This window comes from Oncorhynchus clarkii, chromosome 16 (genome assembly GCF_045791955.1).
Source record: "Oncorhynchus clarkii lewisi isolate Uvic-CL-2024 chromosome 16, UVic_Ocla_1.0, whole genome shotgun sequence".
In the NCBI taxonomy this organism is placed as follows: domain Eukaryota; kingdom Metazoa; phylum Chordata; class Actinopteri; order Salmoniformes; family Salmonidae; genus Oncorhynchus; species Oncorhynchus clarkii.
This window is the reverse complement of record NC_092162.1, coordinates 54,593,778-54,611,255: the sequence shown is the minus strand read 5'-3', so window position 1 is coordinate 54,611,255 and position 17,478 is coordinate 54,593,778. Positions and strand designations below refer to the sequence as shown.

The following is a 17,478-nucleotide window of genomic DNA, read 5'->3' as shown; positions in this document are numbered from 1 at the left end:
GAGTTCCATGTAGTCATGGCTCTATTTAGTATTGTGTGCCTCCCATAGTCTGTTCTGGACTTGGGGGACTGTGAAGAGACCTCGTGGCATGTCTTGACATGTATATTATTCATATTAGTTCTCTGTGTACATCCAAGGGCCAGCCGTGCTGCCCTGTTCTGAGCCATTTCCTAAGTCCTTTTTTGTGGCACCTGACCACACAACTGAACAGTAGTCAAGGTGTGACAAAACTAGGGCCTGTAAGGACCTGCCTTGTTGATAGTGTTGTTAAGAAGGCAGAACATCGCTTATTATAGACACCATGACAGTTTACAATAAGTTACTCCAAACAATTTAGTCATCTCAACTTCTACATTATTTATTACAAGATTTAGTTGAGGTTAAGGGTTTAGTGAGTGTTTTGTTCCAAATACAATGTTATTTGTAATAGAAATATTTAGGGCTAACGTATTCCTTGCCACCCACTCTGAAACTAACTGCAGCTCTTTGTTGAGTGTTGCAGTCATTTCAGTCACCGTAATAGCTGACATGTATAGTGTTGTGTCATCCGCATACATAGACACTCTGGCTTTTCTCAAAGTTAGTGTCATGTCGTTAGTAAACATTTAAAAAAGCAAGGGACCTAAACAGCTACCCTGCGGAATTCCTGATTCTAACTGGATTATATTTGAGAGACTTCCATTAAAGAACACCCTCTGTGCTCTGTTAGACAAGTAACTCCTTATCCACATTATAGCAGGGGGTGTAAAGCCATAACACATATGTTTATCCAGCAGCAGACTATGATCAATAATGTCGAAAGCTGCACTGAAGTCTAACAAGACAGCCCCCACAATAATTGTATCATTAATTTCTCTCAGCCAATCATAAGTAATTTATGTAAGTGCTGTGCTTGTTGAGTGTCCTTCCCTATAAGCATGCTGAAATTCTGTTGTCAATTTGTTTACTGTGAAATAGCATTGTATCTGGTCAAACACAGTTTTTTACTAAGGGTTGGTAACAGGCTGATTGGTAGGCTATTTGAGCCAGCAAAGGGGGCTTTACTACTATTGGGTAGTGGAATGACTTTAGCTTCCCTCCAGGCCTTAGGGCACACACTTTCTAGTAGGTTTACATTTAAGATGTGGTTAATAGCAATATCGTCTGCTATTATCCTCAGCAATTTTCCATCCCGATTGTCAGACCCCGGTGGCTTGTCATTGTTGATAGACAACAATCATTTTTTCACCTCTTCCACACTGACTTCACGGAATTCAAAAGTACAATTCTTGTATACTTCTATGTGTAGTGTCAGCGTTTGTTGCTGGCATGTCATCCCTAAGTTTGCTTATCTGCCAATGAAAAAGTAATTAAAGTAGTTTGCAATATCAGAGGGTTTTGTGATGAATGAGCCACCTGATTCAATGAATGAAGGAGCCGAGTTGGCTTTTTCCCCAAAATTTTCATTTAAGGTGCCCCAAAGCTTTTTACTATCATTCTTTATATTATTTATCTTTGTTTCATAGTGTAGTTTATTTTTATTTTTATTTAGTTTAGTCACATGATTTCTTAATTTGCAGTACATTTGCCAATCAGTTGGGCTCCCAGAATTAATTGCCATACATTTTGCCTCATCCCTCTCAACCATACAATTTTTCAATTCCTCAACAATCCAAGGGGATTTAACAGTTTTACAGTCATTTTCTCAATGGGTGCGTGCTTATTAGTAACTGGAATAGATTGTTTCATAAATGCGTCAAGTGCAGCGTCTGGTTGCTCCTCATTATTACAAAACACACTCCAGCAATTATTCTTTACATCATCAACATATGAATCATTACAAAACCTAGTGTATGACATTCTTATACACTATATTAGGCCCAGCCTTTGGGACTTTGGTTTTCCTAGATATGGCTACTATATTGTGATCAATACATCCTATGGATTTGGATACTGCTTTTAAGCAAATATCTGCAGCATTAGTAAAGATGTGATCAATACATGTTGATGATGGTCTATAGCAGCTTCCCACCAGAATGGGCTTTAGGTGAGGCAGATGAACCTGTAGCCATATTACTTCAACAGTATTTAACATTAGATCGTCTCTAATCTTTACAGGAATATGGTTCTGAATATAGACCGCAACACCGCCTCCGTTGGCATTTCTGTCTTTTCTGTAGATGTTATAACCATGTATTGGTACCACTGTATCATCAAAGGTATTATCTAAGTGAGTTTTAGAGAATATGAATGTCATCTGTTACAAGCAAGTTATTGACTTCATGGACCTTGTTTCTTCGGCTACATATGTTAATATGGGCTATTTTTAGCACTTTTCTGGGTTGCTTGATTGTTTTTAATGCTTTACTGGGAACCTTATCAGAGGTAGACTAACTCATGTTATTTACATTGGAGTTGATAGTGCAGGGTGAGCTGCATAAAGTGGTCTTCTTTTGTTTATGTGAGGAAGCTAACGATTTGTTGCTTTGCATTTGTATATCACCGAAAAAATTCTCAAGGAAAAGGTTGTTGCCAGCATCGACATGACAGACAGACAGTGTGGTCAGAGGAAGTAATAGGACAGCTGTCATGGCACAGAGTATAGCAGAGAGCTCAGAAGAAGCACACAGTAACCTAACAGAGCTGCTGTGCCTGGTTCCAACAAATAAGGATGCTGCAAGTGAGCATTTCGTTTGATGGTGTATACCATGTGTATCCTGTACATACGACTAATACAAATTTAAACTTGAATCTTGGTAGACTTGTCAAAGCCTGCTTTTGACAAACAAGAGAGAGGGGCTGACCAGCAGAGCATGAGGCAGAGCTCCCCAGAGTAGGATGCTTTCTCACCCTTTCTCTTACTGTGTCTCTCTCTCTGTCTGTCTCTCTCAGTTTCTCTCTCTCTGATCCTGCTCTCACTCTACATTCTATCAGTCGCTCTGTCTCGCTCTCTCTCCACATCGCTCTCTCTGATCCTGCTCTCACTCTACATTATATCAGTCGCTCTGTCTCGCTCTCTCTCCACATAGCTCTCTCGCTCTCTCTGATCCTGCTCTCACTCTACATTCTATCAGTCGCTCTGTCTCGCTCTCTCTCCACCTCGCTCTCTCGCTCTCTCTGATCCTGCTCTCACTCTACATTCTATCAGTCGCTCTGTCTCGCTCTCTCTCCACATCATTCTCTCTGATCCTGCTCTCACTCTACATTCTATCAGTCGCTCTGTCTCGCTCTCTCTCCACATAGCTCTCTCGCTCTCTCTGATCCTGCTCTCACTCTACATTCTATCAGTCGCTCTGTCTCGCTCTCTCTCCACATCGCTCTCTCGCTCTCTCTGATCCTGCTCTCACTCTACATTCTATCAGTCGCTCTGTCTCGCTCTCTCGCTCTCTCTGATCCTGCTCTCACTCTACATTCTATCAGTCGCTCTGTCTCTCTCTCCACCTCTCTCTCTCGCTCTCTCTGATCCTGCTCTCACTCTACATTCTCTCTCTGTCTCTCTCTCTCTCTCCACCTCGCTCCCTCACTCCTTTCAGTTTTCTCCTTCAGTTCAATTGAGAGGCTTGTTGAACCAGCTCCATCTCTTTGTCCCACGGCCATGTTTAAGAGGCCAATTATCCATGATCATTCCCTTCAACCCTCAGTCATTGACAGCCAGGAAGGGTGGAGGATTCACTCAATGACTCTGTAATCGCTGCCTCTTTATCATTTATGCTTATTCATTTGGAAATCACTTCGCAATTTACACTCTTTTCTCAAAACACTTTGATTGTGGATATGAATATCTCAGGCAAATATGTTTCCAAGTTGCATCTCGCAGTAGTGCACTATCATTATGTCTTAATAACCTCACTTACACCCAGGGGGTATGTTTGGGTACCGACATGAATAATGCAAATCAGCCAAAAGTGAATGATTCAAAAAGTACTCAGTGCATATCGAGAGGAAAGTAATTTATCCTTAAATTGACATGTACATAGGGCTATTGCTTTGAAGATAACCCTTCAAATAAATCAATAGTCTAAGAATGAGTTCGTTATCATAATAACTATCTAGGAAGGATGATTTTCTAATCTTTTAATTAAATGAGTGGTATTTTTTCCTGGTCAACACCAATCAGTTTTTAATCAGATGCAATTGGGCCTGCCACTATTCCACGTCATTGGATTGGTTGTTAAAATGTAGGCTACAAGCATCCATCTCCCCAGGCACTTTCTGAAATATATAATCTCCATCCCAGTGATTGGCATATCATAATGGAATAAATAATTCACAATTACTGTCCAAGGCAAAATCTCATCAAACTCATCCTCGATAGCATCTTACTCAACTAGCGTAATGATTGTATAATGAGATGATAAAATATCACCTGACCTCAACCCCCTGTGCAGAATCAGGTTGAATCAACGTTGTTTCAATGTATTTTGTCAACGTATTGTGACGTGGAATCTACGTGGAAAATACATTAACGTAAACTGTTGTTTTGAGGGTGAAATTTCAACCAAAGGATTATGTCATCGTGGTAAACAAATTTCAACAAGACAAACCTTGTATAGAATCTGTTAGATTTGTACCTTTAAAACAACGTCAGATCTTCCACTATCAGAAAAAAACACTAGGCTGGGCAGGACCTACTGGAGAATTTATCTACAGCAGTGGTCGCCAACCGGTCGATCGCAAGGCATTCCTAGTCGATCACCAAATATTTCTGTAGAAGAGCCAACGAACGATAAAGGATTGCGCTCCTTTTTTAAAATCATGTTGAGCTGTTGCCGGTAGGTGCACTTGATTTAAAAGTCCTGCGCACCGGGTAAGCAAAGTGTTCCCATGAGACAAACTCCGCCTACCCGGCAGACTGGCAAATCTGTGACTAAATCGAGTGCACCTACTAAGCTGCCCAATCGGATAGCTCAAATCACCGTGGCTACAGAGCTTCCATGACCCTGGCCACAGCAAAGTTTAAATGGCTACTAGCCTATGTAAGATTTAATAACTTTTAAATGACCACAGAGAGACCGTCAACGAATACAGCAAAGACCTGCTGAGTTCATGTTTAAGTTTATATTCAGCACTGTCACTGTTTTTATTCAACACTATTACAAAACGCTCTTCTCCGTACTTCCTCTCGGGCTGCAGCTGCAATGAATGATTAACAAAGTATTGATAGCCCTGCATTTAATTATTATTAGCAGCTCGTTGTGTCGATTTTAATATTATGAAATATTTAACTTCCTCTGGTAATAGGAACAACATGAATTTGTGCATGAGGCAGATGTGGTGCGACTCGAGGTTCACCATCCGGTGGAAGACGGTGTCCCCTCTCTCTGGTCAGTCTCACCGGAAGAAAGGAAGGAGAGAGCAGGTGGAAGACGGTGTCCCCTCTCTCTGGTCAGTCTCACCGGAGGAAAGGAAGGAGAGAGCAGGTGGAAGACGGTGTCCCCTCTCTCTGGTCAGTCTCACCGGAGGAAAGGAAGGAGAAAGCAGGTGGAAGACGGTGTCCCCTCTCTCTGGTCAGTCTCACCGGAGGAAAGGAAGGAGAGAGCAGGTGGAAGACGGTGTCCCCTCTCTCTGGTCAGTCTCACCGGAGGAAAGGAAGGAGAGAGCAGGTGGAAGACGGTGTCCCCTCTCTCTGGTCAGTCTCACCGGAGGAAAGGAAGGAGAGAGCAGGTGGAAGACGGTGTCCCCTCTCTCTGGTCAGTCTCACCGGAGGAAAGGAAGGAGAGAGCAGGTGGAAGACGGTGTCCCCTCTCTCTGGTCAGTCTCACCGGAAGAAAGGAAGGAGAGAGCAGGTGGAAGACGGTGTCCCCTCTCTCTGGTCAGTCTCACCGGAGGAAAGGAAGGAGAGAGCAGGTGGAAGACGGTGTCCCCTCTCTCTGGTCAGTCTCACCGGAGGAAAGGAAGGAGAGAGCAGGTGGAAGACGGTGTCCCCTCTCTCTGGTCAGTCTCACCGGAGGAAAGGAAGGAGAGAGCAGGTGGAAGACGGTGTCCCCTCTCTCTGGTCAGTCTCACCGGAGGAAAGGAAGGAGAGAGCAGGTGGAAGACGGTGTCCCCTCTCTCTGGTCAGTCTCACCGGAGGAAAGGAAGGAGAGAGCAGGTGGAAGACGGTGTCCCCTCTCTCTGGTCAGTCTCACCGGAGGAAAGGAAGGAGAGAGCAGGTGGAAGACGGTGTCCCCTCTCTCTGGTCAGTCTCACCGGAGGAAAGGAAGGAGAGAGCAGGTGGAAGACGGTGTCCCCTCTCTCTGGTCAGTCTCACCGGAGGAAAGGAAGGAGAGAGCAGGTGGAAGACGGTGTCCCCTCTCTCTGGTCAGTCTCACCGGAGGAAAGGAAGGAGAGAGCAGGTGGAAGACGGTGTCCCCTCTCTCTGGTCAGTCTCACCGGAGGAAAGGAAGGAGAGAGCAGGTGGAAGACGGTGTCCCCTCTCTCTGGTCAGTCTCACCGGAGGAAAGGAAGGAGAGAGCAGGTGGAAGACGGTGTCCCCTCTCTCTGGTCAGTCTCACCGGAGGAAAGGAAGGAGAGAGCAGGTGGAAGACGGTGTCCCCTCTCTCTGGTCAGTCTCACCGGAGGAAAGGAAGGAGAGAGCAGGTGGAAGACGGTGTCCCCTCTTTCTGGTCAGTCTCACCGGAAGAAAGGAAGGAGAGAGCAGGTGGAAGACGGTGTCCCCTCTCTCTGGTCAGTCTCACCGGAGGAAAGGAAGGAGAGAGCAGGTGGAAGATGGTGTCCCCTCTCTCTGGTCAGTCTCACCGGAGGAAAGGAAGGAGAGAGCAGGTGGAAGACAGTGTCCCCTCTCTCTGGTCAGTCTCACCGGAGGAAAGGACGGAGAGAGCAGGGACCGTGAGAGGCGGTTGGGAAAAATAGTTTTGAACGTCATACAACTTGGAATTCCAAGTCGGAAACTAAGACATCTTTCTAGAGCTCCGACTTCTCGACCTGAAGATCACTGACATCATGATTTGACCTCGTTGCAGGCCCAGGCGGCATCCCCAGCCGAGTCCTCAGAGCTTGCGCAGACCAGCTGGCTGGTGTGTTTACGGACATATTCAATCAATCCTTATCCCAGTCTGCTGTTCCCACATGCTTCTAGACGGCCACCATTGTCCCTGTTCCCAAGAAAGCTAAGGAAACTGAACTAAACGACTACCGCCCCGTAGCACTCACTTCCGTCATCATGAAGTGCTTTGAGAGACTAGTCAAGGACCATATCACCTCCACCCTACCTGACACCCTAGACCCACTCCAATTTGCTTACCGCCCAAATAGGTCCACAGACGATGCAATCTCAACCACACTGCACACTGCCCTAACCCATCTGGACAAGAGGAATACCTATGTGAGAATGCTGTTCATCGACTATAGCTCAGCATTTAACACCATAGTACCCTCTAAACTCGTCATCAAGCTCGAGACCCTGGGTCTCGACCCCGCCCTGTGCAACTGGGTTCTGGACTTCCTGACGGGACGCCCCCAGGTGGTGAGGGTAGGTAACAACATCTCCACCCCGCTTATCCTCAACACTGGGGCCCCACAAGGGTGTGTTCTGAGCCCTCTCCTGTACTCCCTGTTCACCCATGACTGCGTGGCCATGCACGTCTCCAACTCAATCATCAAGTTTGAGGACAACACTACAGTGGTAGGCTTGATTACCAACAACGACGAGACAGCCTACAGGGAGGAGGTGAGGGCCCTCGGAGTGTGGTGTCAGGAAAATAACCTCACACTTAACGTCGACAAAACAAAGGAGATGATTGTGGACTTCAGGAAACAGCAGAGGGAGCACCCCCCTATCCACATCGATGGGACAGTAGTGGAGAGGGTAGTAAGTTTTAAGTTCCTCGGTGTACACATCACGGACAAACTAAATTGGTCCACCCACACAGACAGCGTCGTGAAGAACGCGCAGCAGCGCCTCTTCAACCTCAGGAGCCTGAAGAAATTTGGCTTGTCACCAAAAGTACTCACAAACTTCTACAAATGCACAATCGAGAGCATCCTGTCGGGCTGTATCACCGCCTGGTATGGCAACTGCTCCGCCCACAACCATAAGGCTCTCCAGAGGGTAGTGAGGTCTGCACAATGCATCACCGGGGCAAACTACCTGCCCTCCAGGACACCTACACCACCCGATGTCACAGGAAGGCCATAAAGATCATCAAGGACAACAACCACCCGAGCCACTGCCTGTTCACCCCACTATCATCCAGAAGGCGAGGTCAGTACAGGTGCATCAAAGCAGGGACCGAGAGACTGAAAAACAGCTTCTATCTCAAGTCCTTCAGACTGTTAAACAGCCACCACTAACACTGAGTGGCTGCTGCCAACACACTGACTCAACTCCAGCCACTTTAATAATGGGAATTGATGGAAATTGATGTCAAATATATCACTAGCCACTTTAAACAATGCTACTTAATATAATGTTTACATACCCTGCATTACTCATCTCATATGTATATACTGTACTCTATATCATCTACTGCATCTTTATGTAATACATGTATCACTAGCCACATTAAACTATGCCACTTTGTTTACATACCCTACATTACTCATCTCATATGTATATACTGTACTCGATACCATCTACTGCATCTTGCCTATGCCGTTCTGTACCATCACTCATTCATATATCTTTATGTACATATTCTTTATCCCTTTACACTTGTGTGTCTTGGAATTGTTAGGTTAGATTACTCGTTGGTTATTACTGCATTGTCGGAACTAGAAGAACCAGCATTTCGCTACACTCGCATTAACATCTGCTAACCATCTGTATGTGACAAATACATTTGATTTGATTTGATTTTGTTGACCACCAGATGCAGGTACCATCAGTCCAGTAAACTAAAAAGCTGATTATTTCAATTCATGCTCCACAGTGCCTCACAAGTGCTAAACCAACTGATCTATTTTGTTATCAAAGCTCGAGTTTTTCAATATAATATGGTCTGATTAACAATATTGGCAGCCCAATCAAATAGCCAATATGCTGTGATAATGTATTAGGCCTACTGCCCAAACCTCATTCCTACAAAAATGTTTGTGTGAGGTTAATGTAAAAAAAAGAACATCTGAGCAGTAGATCAAAGCTTGCTTTTTGACTGCGAAAGTGTTCTTGACTCAGAAAAGGTTAGTGACCACTGATCTACAGCTACCCTTTGGTCTCACATTCAGGGTCTTAACCAAGCCCATTCCGGATTACCTATGATATTTGTCACTGACTATTACCAAAGTGCTATCATGAGAATGATTGTTGAGAGATCTCCACTTAAAGATGCTAGATGTAACTTTTTGGGCAAACCGATCAAATTCAGATAGAAATGTGAGTTATAGATCTGTCATGCTTATTGAAAGCAAGTCTAAGAAGCAGTAGATCTGTTCTATGTGTGCTATTTCTATGCTTCCCGTTCTTAAGTTTTGTTTTGTCACATAAACTGAAATTAGGCAAACTATAAGAATTTTAGCAACCAGGAAATGGTCGGAGAAATGGTCGGAGGAAATGTGTGCAATATTTTTTTTAAATTTAATTTAATTTTACCTTTATTTAACTGGGCAAGTCAGTTAAGAACACATTCTTATTTTCAATGACTGCCTAGGAACAGTGGGTTAACTGCCTGTTCAGGGGCAGAACGACAGATTTGTACCTTGTCAGCTCGGGGATATGAACCTTTCGGTTACTAGTCCAACGCTCTAACCACTAGGCTACCCTGCCTCCCCTAATAGTTCTTAACATTATTTTTGAATGACTACCCCATCTCTGTGCCCCACACATACAATTATATGTAAGGTCCCTCAGTTGAAAAGGGAATTTCAAGCACAGATTCACCCACAAAGACCAGGGAGGTTTTCCAAAGCCTCGCAAAGAAGGGCACCTATTCGTAGATGGGTGAAAATAAACAAACACTGAATTTCCCTTTGAGCATGGAGAAGTTATCAATTGCACTTCGGATGGTGTATCAATACACCCAGTCATGACAACGATACAGGCGTCCTTCCTAACTCAGTTGCTGGAGAGGAAGGAAAACGCTCAGGGATTTCACAATGAGGCCAATGGTGATTTTAAAACAGTTACAGAGTTGAATTGCTGTGATAGGAGAAAACTGAGGATGGATCAACAACATTGTAGTACTAACCTAATTGACAGAGTGAAAAGAAGGGAGCCTGTACAGAATACAAATATTCCAGAGCATGCGTTCTGTTTGCAATAAGACACTAAAGTAAAACTGTAAAAAATGTGACAAAGAAATGAACTTTTTATCCTGAATACAAAGCGAAATGTTTGTGGAAACACATCACTTAGTACGACTTTTCATATTTTCAAGCATGGTGGAGATTTGGGCGAAGTCGATCTGCGAGATTCTTAATAAATGCTTGTTTGATTTAATGGCGCTCACGATACAAGAAGTGACAGAACAATTGAGCACGACTAGAGATCATGTCAGACAGTTAATATAAGGGCCACTAGATGTCTTGTGATAGATTACATAAAATCCTTGAAAGATACCTACATTCTGGTAGTTTACAGATCTGATGTTCAAAGGTTTTTTTTAGATCATAAGAAATTATAGCGGATGCATGTTGTCAAAAAATGCCAAAATAATCACAAAATAGCAAAGTTGGGTCGGAGCTTTGTCATTATATTTGATTTGATTTTAGATCATCTTATTTCATTATTTAATATATTGTACATGTGATAAGGCCACACAGAGGGCCAGAGATTATTAGACACCTGTGATAATCTAAAGTACCCAAAAGGGCCACTAGATGTCTTGTGATAGGTTACATAAAATCCTTGAAAGAAACCCAAATTATGGTAGTTTAGTGGTAGTATACCCTCCCTTTGCAACCCTAACTGTCCAGAGGCAATTTCCTGAGAGCCACGCCAGTCTTCAAAGGGGAGAGAAATGTCTCTCTCGCACGCTCTCCTTCTCTCTTCCTCTCACTCGCTCACACTCTCTCTCTCTCTCTCTCTCTCTCCCCCACTCTCTCTGAGGAGTGCTGCGAAGACAGGAGGGGAGTGGAACAGGACAGTGTCGGCCTGCCAGGGCTTTTAATTTTAAAGATGTATTAAAGAGAAAATACTTTAAAAAACACGCTGTTCTTAAAATTGTCTCTTAAATCAAAAATCAAAAGGTTACTTTGAGCCTTGGGTACTTGTGATGCAAACTTATCTAACTTTTGAAATACAATGAGCGTACAAACATTAAGAACACCTTCCTAATTTTGAGTTGCACCCCTTTTTGCCTTCAGAACAGCCTCAATTCGTAGGGGTGTGAAAAACCCAGCAGCGTTGCAGTTCTTGGCACACTCAAACGGTGAGCCTGGCCCCTACTACCATACCCCGTTCAAAGGCACATAAATATTTTGTCTTGCCCATTAACCATCTGAATGGCACACATACACAATCCATGTCTCAATTGTCTCAAGGCTTAAAAAATAATTATTTAGCCTGTCTCCTCCCCTTCATCTACACTGATTGAAATGGATTTAACAAGTGACATCAATAAGGGATCATAGCTTTCACCTGGATTCCCCAGGTCAGTCTATGTCATGGAAAGAGCAGGTGTTCCTAATGTTTTGTACACTCAGTGTACATACACCCAACAAGACAGTTGTGAAACTGTGCATGCCAGTGTATGAGCAAAGATTACATATGATAAATTAATATCGCATAATATATATCACAACCTCTCTAGACCACTTACGTGTTGTAAGCCATGATTAGGAAAGTGCACAGTTAATTTCATATTAGTGAAAATGGCAAATATGAATTAATAGTGTGCAGTATAATGACAAAATATTCCTTGCCACAGCTGCTATAAGGGACTTGATATGCTCTGTCAATCATCATTATAGCAAAACGACTGTACCTCTCTTTTTCTCTCTCTCCTCTATAACTGTCCTCTGGTGAGATATCACACGGTGTCCAAGACAATCACAATTTTATAGAAACTAAACAATGGGGCAGTGGGCAGAGCATAAAGGCAGTGTACTCTCCAAGACTGAAAATGAATGGAAGATGCCTGAGAGACTTTTGGCAACTGGTAGAGGATCTATCATCAGCCAACGCAGCAGGTTTATGGCGAGGAGACTGTAACCCAGTGGGAGATTTAAGTAAAACCTTATGTTGAAGTAGCAGTAGCTAGCTGCAGTAAATACAGAACAAACGTTTACGGTGCCACCCACATATACCATCCATTACATACAGTATCCCACAACTCTATGTAATGTCTCCCTTCAACATGCATCTTTCATCCCCTCTCTACCACATATTCCACATCCACTTCCCACATGCATCTTTGAACACCAAGTCTCTGAGGATAGCGCCACACAGTATGCCGTGCCAGCCACACTCTACAGTACAAACGCTGTTTGAAGGAATTAACAAACACATTACAAAAAAGGGATTCTGTTTGTTGCCAGACCTCTCAAACAGCATCTGTGGGCATGGTGAGTGAGCAAAAGAGGGCATTCATGCTTGGTTGAGTCACAAAGCACAGTAGGGCCACCACGCTCATTAAAGCAATATATTTAATTAATTAATTGTGAAATAGGTCAATTTTGACTTTGAGGTGCAGTCAAACACACTAGGAACAGACTCGGGAGGCAGAATGGAGATTCACACACTGTATTATACCATTTTTGGGAGATACAGTAATAGCAGATTCTGTTTTTCCTCTCTTTGGTACATACAACTATTTTCTTGAAAGATGATCTGAGGTCTTCAGGTAACTCACCACTTGGAAGTCCTCGGCTCTGCACTCGGCCCCCCGGAAGTGACACGCCAGCAGTATTTCCTTGATGTCATGTCCTGTGCGGTCGTAGAACTCACGCATGTTGAAGGGACGGGGCTTGAAGTTGTGGAAGTCAGCTTTGACCTTCAAGGTCTCCAGAACCCTTTCCTCCACCAAATGGGTGTCCCTGATCTCATACCTAGAGAGACAGAGAGAGAGTGAAGGAGAGAGAGAGAAAAAAAGGAGAGAGAAAGACATAAAGAAAGCGAGAAGGAAGGAGTCCAAAAGAGGGAGTTTTATTAATCTAGTCACAAATGTTCAATTTCAGCATATTCAAACAGAGGTAGATTCATTCCCTTTTTCCTGCTATTCCTCTTCCCACTCTTTAATACCTTCAAGCAGACTACCATAGTCCCTGTGCCCAAGAATGCCAAGGTAATCTGTCTGTAGCCATGAAATGCTTTGAAAAGCTGGTCATGGCTCACATCAACACCATCATCACAGACACTCTGGACCCACTCCAATTCGCATACCAACCCAACAAATACACAGATGATGCAATCTCTATTGCACTCCACACTGCCCTCTCCCATCTGTACAAGAGGAGAACGCTGTTGATTGACCATAGCTCAGCGTTCAACACCCTAGTGCCCATAAAGCTGATCAATAAGCTCAGGACTCTGGAACTAAACACCTCCCTCTGTAACTGGATCCTGGACTTCTTAGTGGTCTGCCCCAGATGCTGAGGGTAGGCAACAACACAGCCACGCTGACCCTCAACACGGGGCCCCTCAGGGCTGCGTGATTAGTCTCCCACTGTACCCCCTGTTCACCCACGACTGTGTGGCCTCGCATGACGACAACACCATCATTAAGTTTGCTGACGACACGACGGTGGTAAGCCTGATCACGACGACGATGAGACAGCCTATAGGGAGGAGGTCAATAACCTGCCAGTGTGGTGCCAGGACAACAACCTCTCCCTTAACATCAACAAGACAAACAAGCTGATTGTGGATTACAGAAAACGGAGGGCAGAGTACGCCTCCATCCACATCGACAGGGCTGTAGTGGAGCGAGTCAAGAGCTTCAAGTTCCTAGGTGTCCACATCACTAAGGAATTATCATGGTCCACACACACCAACACAGACGTAAAGAAGGCGCGACAACGACTCTTCCACCTCAGGAAGCTGAAAAGTTTACGCATAGACCCTCAGATCCTCAAAAAGTTCTTCACCTGCACCATTGAGAGCATCTTGACTGGCTGAATTATCCCTTTTTATGGCAACTGCTTGGTATCTGACTGCAAGGCGATACAGAGGTTAGTGCGGAAGGCCCAGTACATCACTGGGGCCGAGCTCCCTGCCATCCAAGATCACTATACCAGGCGGTGTCAAAGGAAGACCCTAAAATCCATCCGCCCAAGTCATAAACGGTTCTCTCTGCTACCGCACGGCAAGCGGTGCCAATGCAGCAAGGGTGGAACAAACAGGACTGTGAACCGCTTCTACCTCGAAGCCACAAGACTGCTAAATAGCTAGTCCGGGTAGCTATTGGTTAACTATTTAATTATCTGCATTGAACAAGTCTCATAGCAAAGGGTCTGAATACTTATGTAAATAAGGTATTTCTGTTTTTTTTGTGGGTTTTTTACATTTGCAAAAAAATTGTAAAAACCTGATTTTGATTTGTCTTTATAGGGTATTGTGTGTAGATTGATGAGGAGGAAAACTATTTAATCAATTTTAGAATAAGGCTGTAATGTAACAAAATGTGGAAAAAGTCAAGAGATCTGAATACTTTCTGAACGCGCTGTATATGTACAGTATACTGAACAAAGATATTAAAGCAACAATTTCAAAGATTTTACTGAGTTACAGTAACATTTAACGAAATCAGTCAATTGAAATAACGAAATTAGGCCCTCATCTATGGATTTCACATGACTGGGCAGGGGCGTAGCCATGGGTGGGCCTGGGAAGGCATGGGCCCACCCACTTGGGAGCCAGGCCAACCCACTAGGGAGCCAGGCCAATCAGAATGAGTTTTTCTCCACAAAAGAGCTTTATTACCAACATAAATACTCCTCAGTTTCATCAGCTGTCAGGGTGGCTGGTCTCAGACAATCCTGCAGGTGAAGAAGCCGGATGTGGAGGTCCTGGGCTGGCTTGGTTACACGTCTGTAGTTGTGAGGCCGGTTGGACGTACTGACAAATTCTCTAAAACAACGTTGGAGGTGGCTTATGGTAGTGAAATTAACGTAACATTTTCTAGCAACTGTTCTGGTGGTCATTCCTGCAGCCAGCATGCCAACTGTACGCTCCCTCAAACCTTGAGGCATCTGTGGCATTGTGTTGTGTGACAAAACTGCACAATTTAGAGTGGCCTTTTATTGTCTCTAGTTGGATGGGTTCCACTGGTGTACAGCAATCTTTAAGGCATACCACAGATTCTCAATTGGATTGAGGTCTGGGATTTGACTAGGGCATTCCAAGACATTTAAATGTTTCCCATTAAACCACTCAAATGTTGCTTTAGCAGTATGCTTAGGGTCATTGTCCTGCTGGAAGGTGAACCTCCGTCCCAGTCTCAAATCTCTGGAAGTCTGAAACAGGTTTCCCTCAAGAATTTCTCTGTATTTAGCGCCATCCATCATTCCTTCAATTCTGACAAGTTTCTCAGTCCCTGCAGATGAAAAACATCCCCACAGCATGATGCTGCCACCACCATGCTTCACTGTGGGGATGAGGTTCTCGGGGTGATGAGAGGTGTTGGGTTTGTACTATACATAGCGTTTTCCTTGATGGCAAAAAAATCTCAATTTTAGTCTCATCTAACCAGAATACCTTCTTCCATTTGTTTGGGAAGTCTCCCACATGCCTTTTGGCGAACACCAAACGTGTTTGCTTATTCTTTTCTTTAAGCAATGGTTTTTTTCAGGCCACTCTTCCATAAAGCCCAGCTCTGTGAAGTGTACGGCTTAAAGTGGTCCTATGGACAGATACTACAATCCCCGCTCTGGAACTTTGCAGCTCATTCAGGGTTATCTTTGGTCTCTTTGTTGCCTCTCTGATTAATGCCCTCCTTGCCTGGTCTGTGAGTTTTGGTGGGCGGCCCTATCTTAGCAGGTTTGTTGTAGTGCCAAATTCTTTCAAATTTTTAATAATGGATTTAATGGTGCTTCGTGGGATGTTCAACGTTTCAGATATTTTTTTATAACCCAACCCTGATCTGTACTTCTCCACAACTTTGTCCCTGACCTGTTTGGAGAGCTCCTTGGTCTTCATGGTGCCACTTGCTTAGTGGTGTTTCAGACTTTGGGGCCTTTCAGAACAGGTGTATGTATATATTCTGAGATCATGTTACACTTAAATAAAGTCTACCTGTGTGCAATCTAACTAATTATGTGGCTTCTTTACATATGCACGCACCACTTTTCCGTTTTTTATTTTTTATAATTTTTATAATTTTTTGAAACAAGTTATTTCTTCATTTCACTTCACCAATTTGGACTATTTTGTGTATGTCCATTTCATGAAACCCAAATAAAAATCTGTTTAAATTACAGGTTGTAATGCAACAAAATAGGAAAAACACCAAGGGGGTTGCATACTTTTGCAAGACATTGTATGCTGTTTAATCAGCTTCTCGATATACCACACCCTTGTGGCGGATGGATTATCTTGGCAAAGGAGAAATGCTCACTAACAGGGATGCAAACACATTTTTGAACAAAATTTGAGAGAAATACGTTTTTTGTGCATATGGATTATTTTTTTATTGCAGCTCATTAAAAACATGGGATGAACCCTTTAAATGTTGTGTTAATATTTTTGTTCAGTATACATACTGTATCTACCTCAATTACCTTGTACCCCTGCACATCGACTCAGTACTGTTACCCAGTGTATATAGCCAAGTTATTGTTACTCATTGTGTAATTATTCCTTGTGTTATTATTTTTCTATTTTGTTCTATTTGTTTCTCTGCATTGTTGGGAAGGGCCAGTAAGTAAGCATTTCACTGTTAGTCTACACCTGTTGTTTATGAAGCATCTGACAAATACAATGTGATTTGATTCCCACTAAAAAAAATATTTTTGAAAGCTTGACAATCAGTTTGAGCAGACTTGAGCTCTTAAGAATAAGATGTGAATGTATGGAAATGGCATAACAAGAAATGATTGTTGAGAGGTTTTTAGACACAAGCACACAGTGACCTTACATCAAATACATTGATTGTGAATCTCTTTAGTTTTGGTTTATTAATATAAAGCAAATTCTCCCAACTCAAACTGTCTTTCTATTACCTTTTCCAAGGACTAAGCTGTAGTAACCTTGATCTAGCTTGATCATGAGCCATACTCTACTAGAAGTGTTGCACTAGCTGCCTCAGCTGCAAATCTGGCTGGAAAGACTAGCCTTGATGAAAAGCTCTCTCACACAACGTCCACTTATAAAATGTACTTTGTTACTTATAAAACATATACACAACTCACTTATAAAACATATAAACAACTCACATAGAAAACATGTTTGTGTGCATGTTTGTCCACAAGTCTATAAATCATGTGTACCTAGTGCCCTCACACATGTTTATTTTGTGTTGTGTAGCCTACTGAACTCTGGGTGTAGTATGTAGTGTACATGTACAGTGCCTTGCGAAAGTATTCGGCCCCCTTGAACTTTGCGACCTTTTGCCACATTTCAGGCTTCAAACATAAAGATATAAAACTGTATTTTTTTGTGAAGAATCAACAACAAGTGGGACACAA

At 43.3% G+C, this 17,478-nt stretch overlaps 1 protein-coding gene across 1 annotated transcript in view; it reads right to left on the bottom strand.

Annotated features, from left to right (window-relative positions):
• The window catches only part of LOC139368760 (acid-sensing ion channel 1-like), a 90,212-nt gene that overhangs the window by 64,959 nt on the left and 7,775 nt on the right, over positions 1–17,478 (bottom strand). Inside the window, exon 2 of the mRNA XM_071108076.1 lies at positions 12,708–12,903. Coding sequence (XP_070964177.1) covers positions 12,708–12,903 — 196 coding nt within the window. The remainder of the gene's footprint in view (positions 1–12,707; positions 12,904–17,478) is intronic.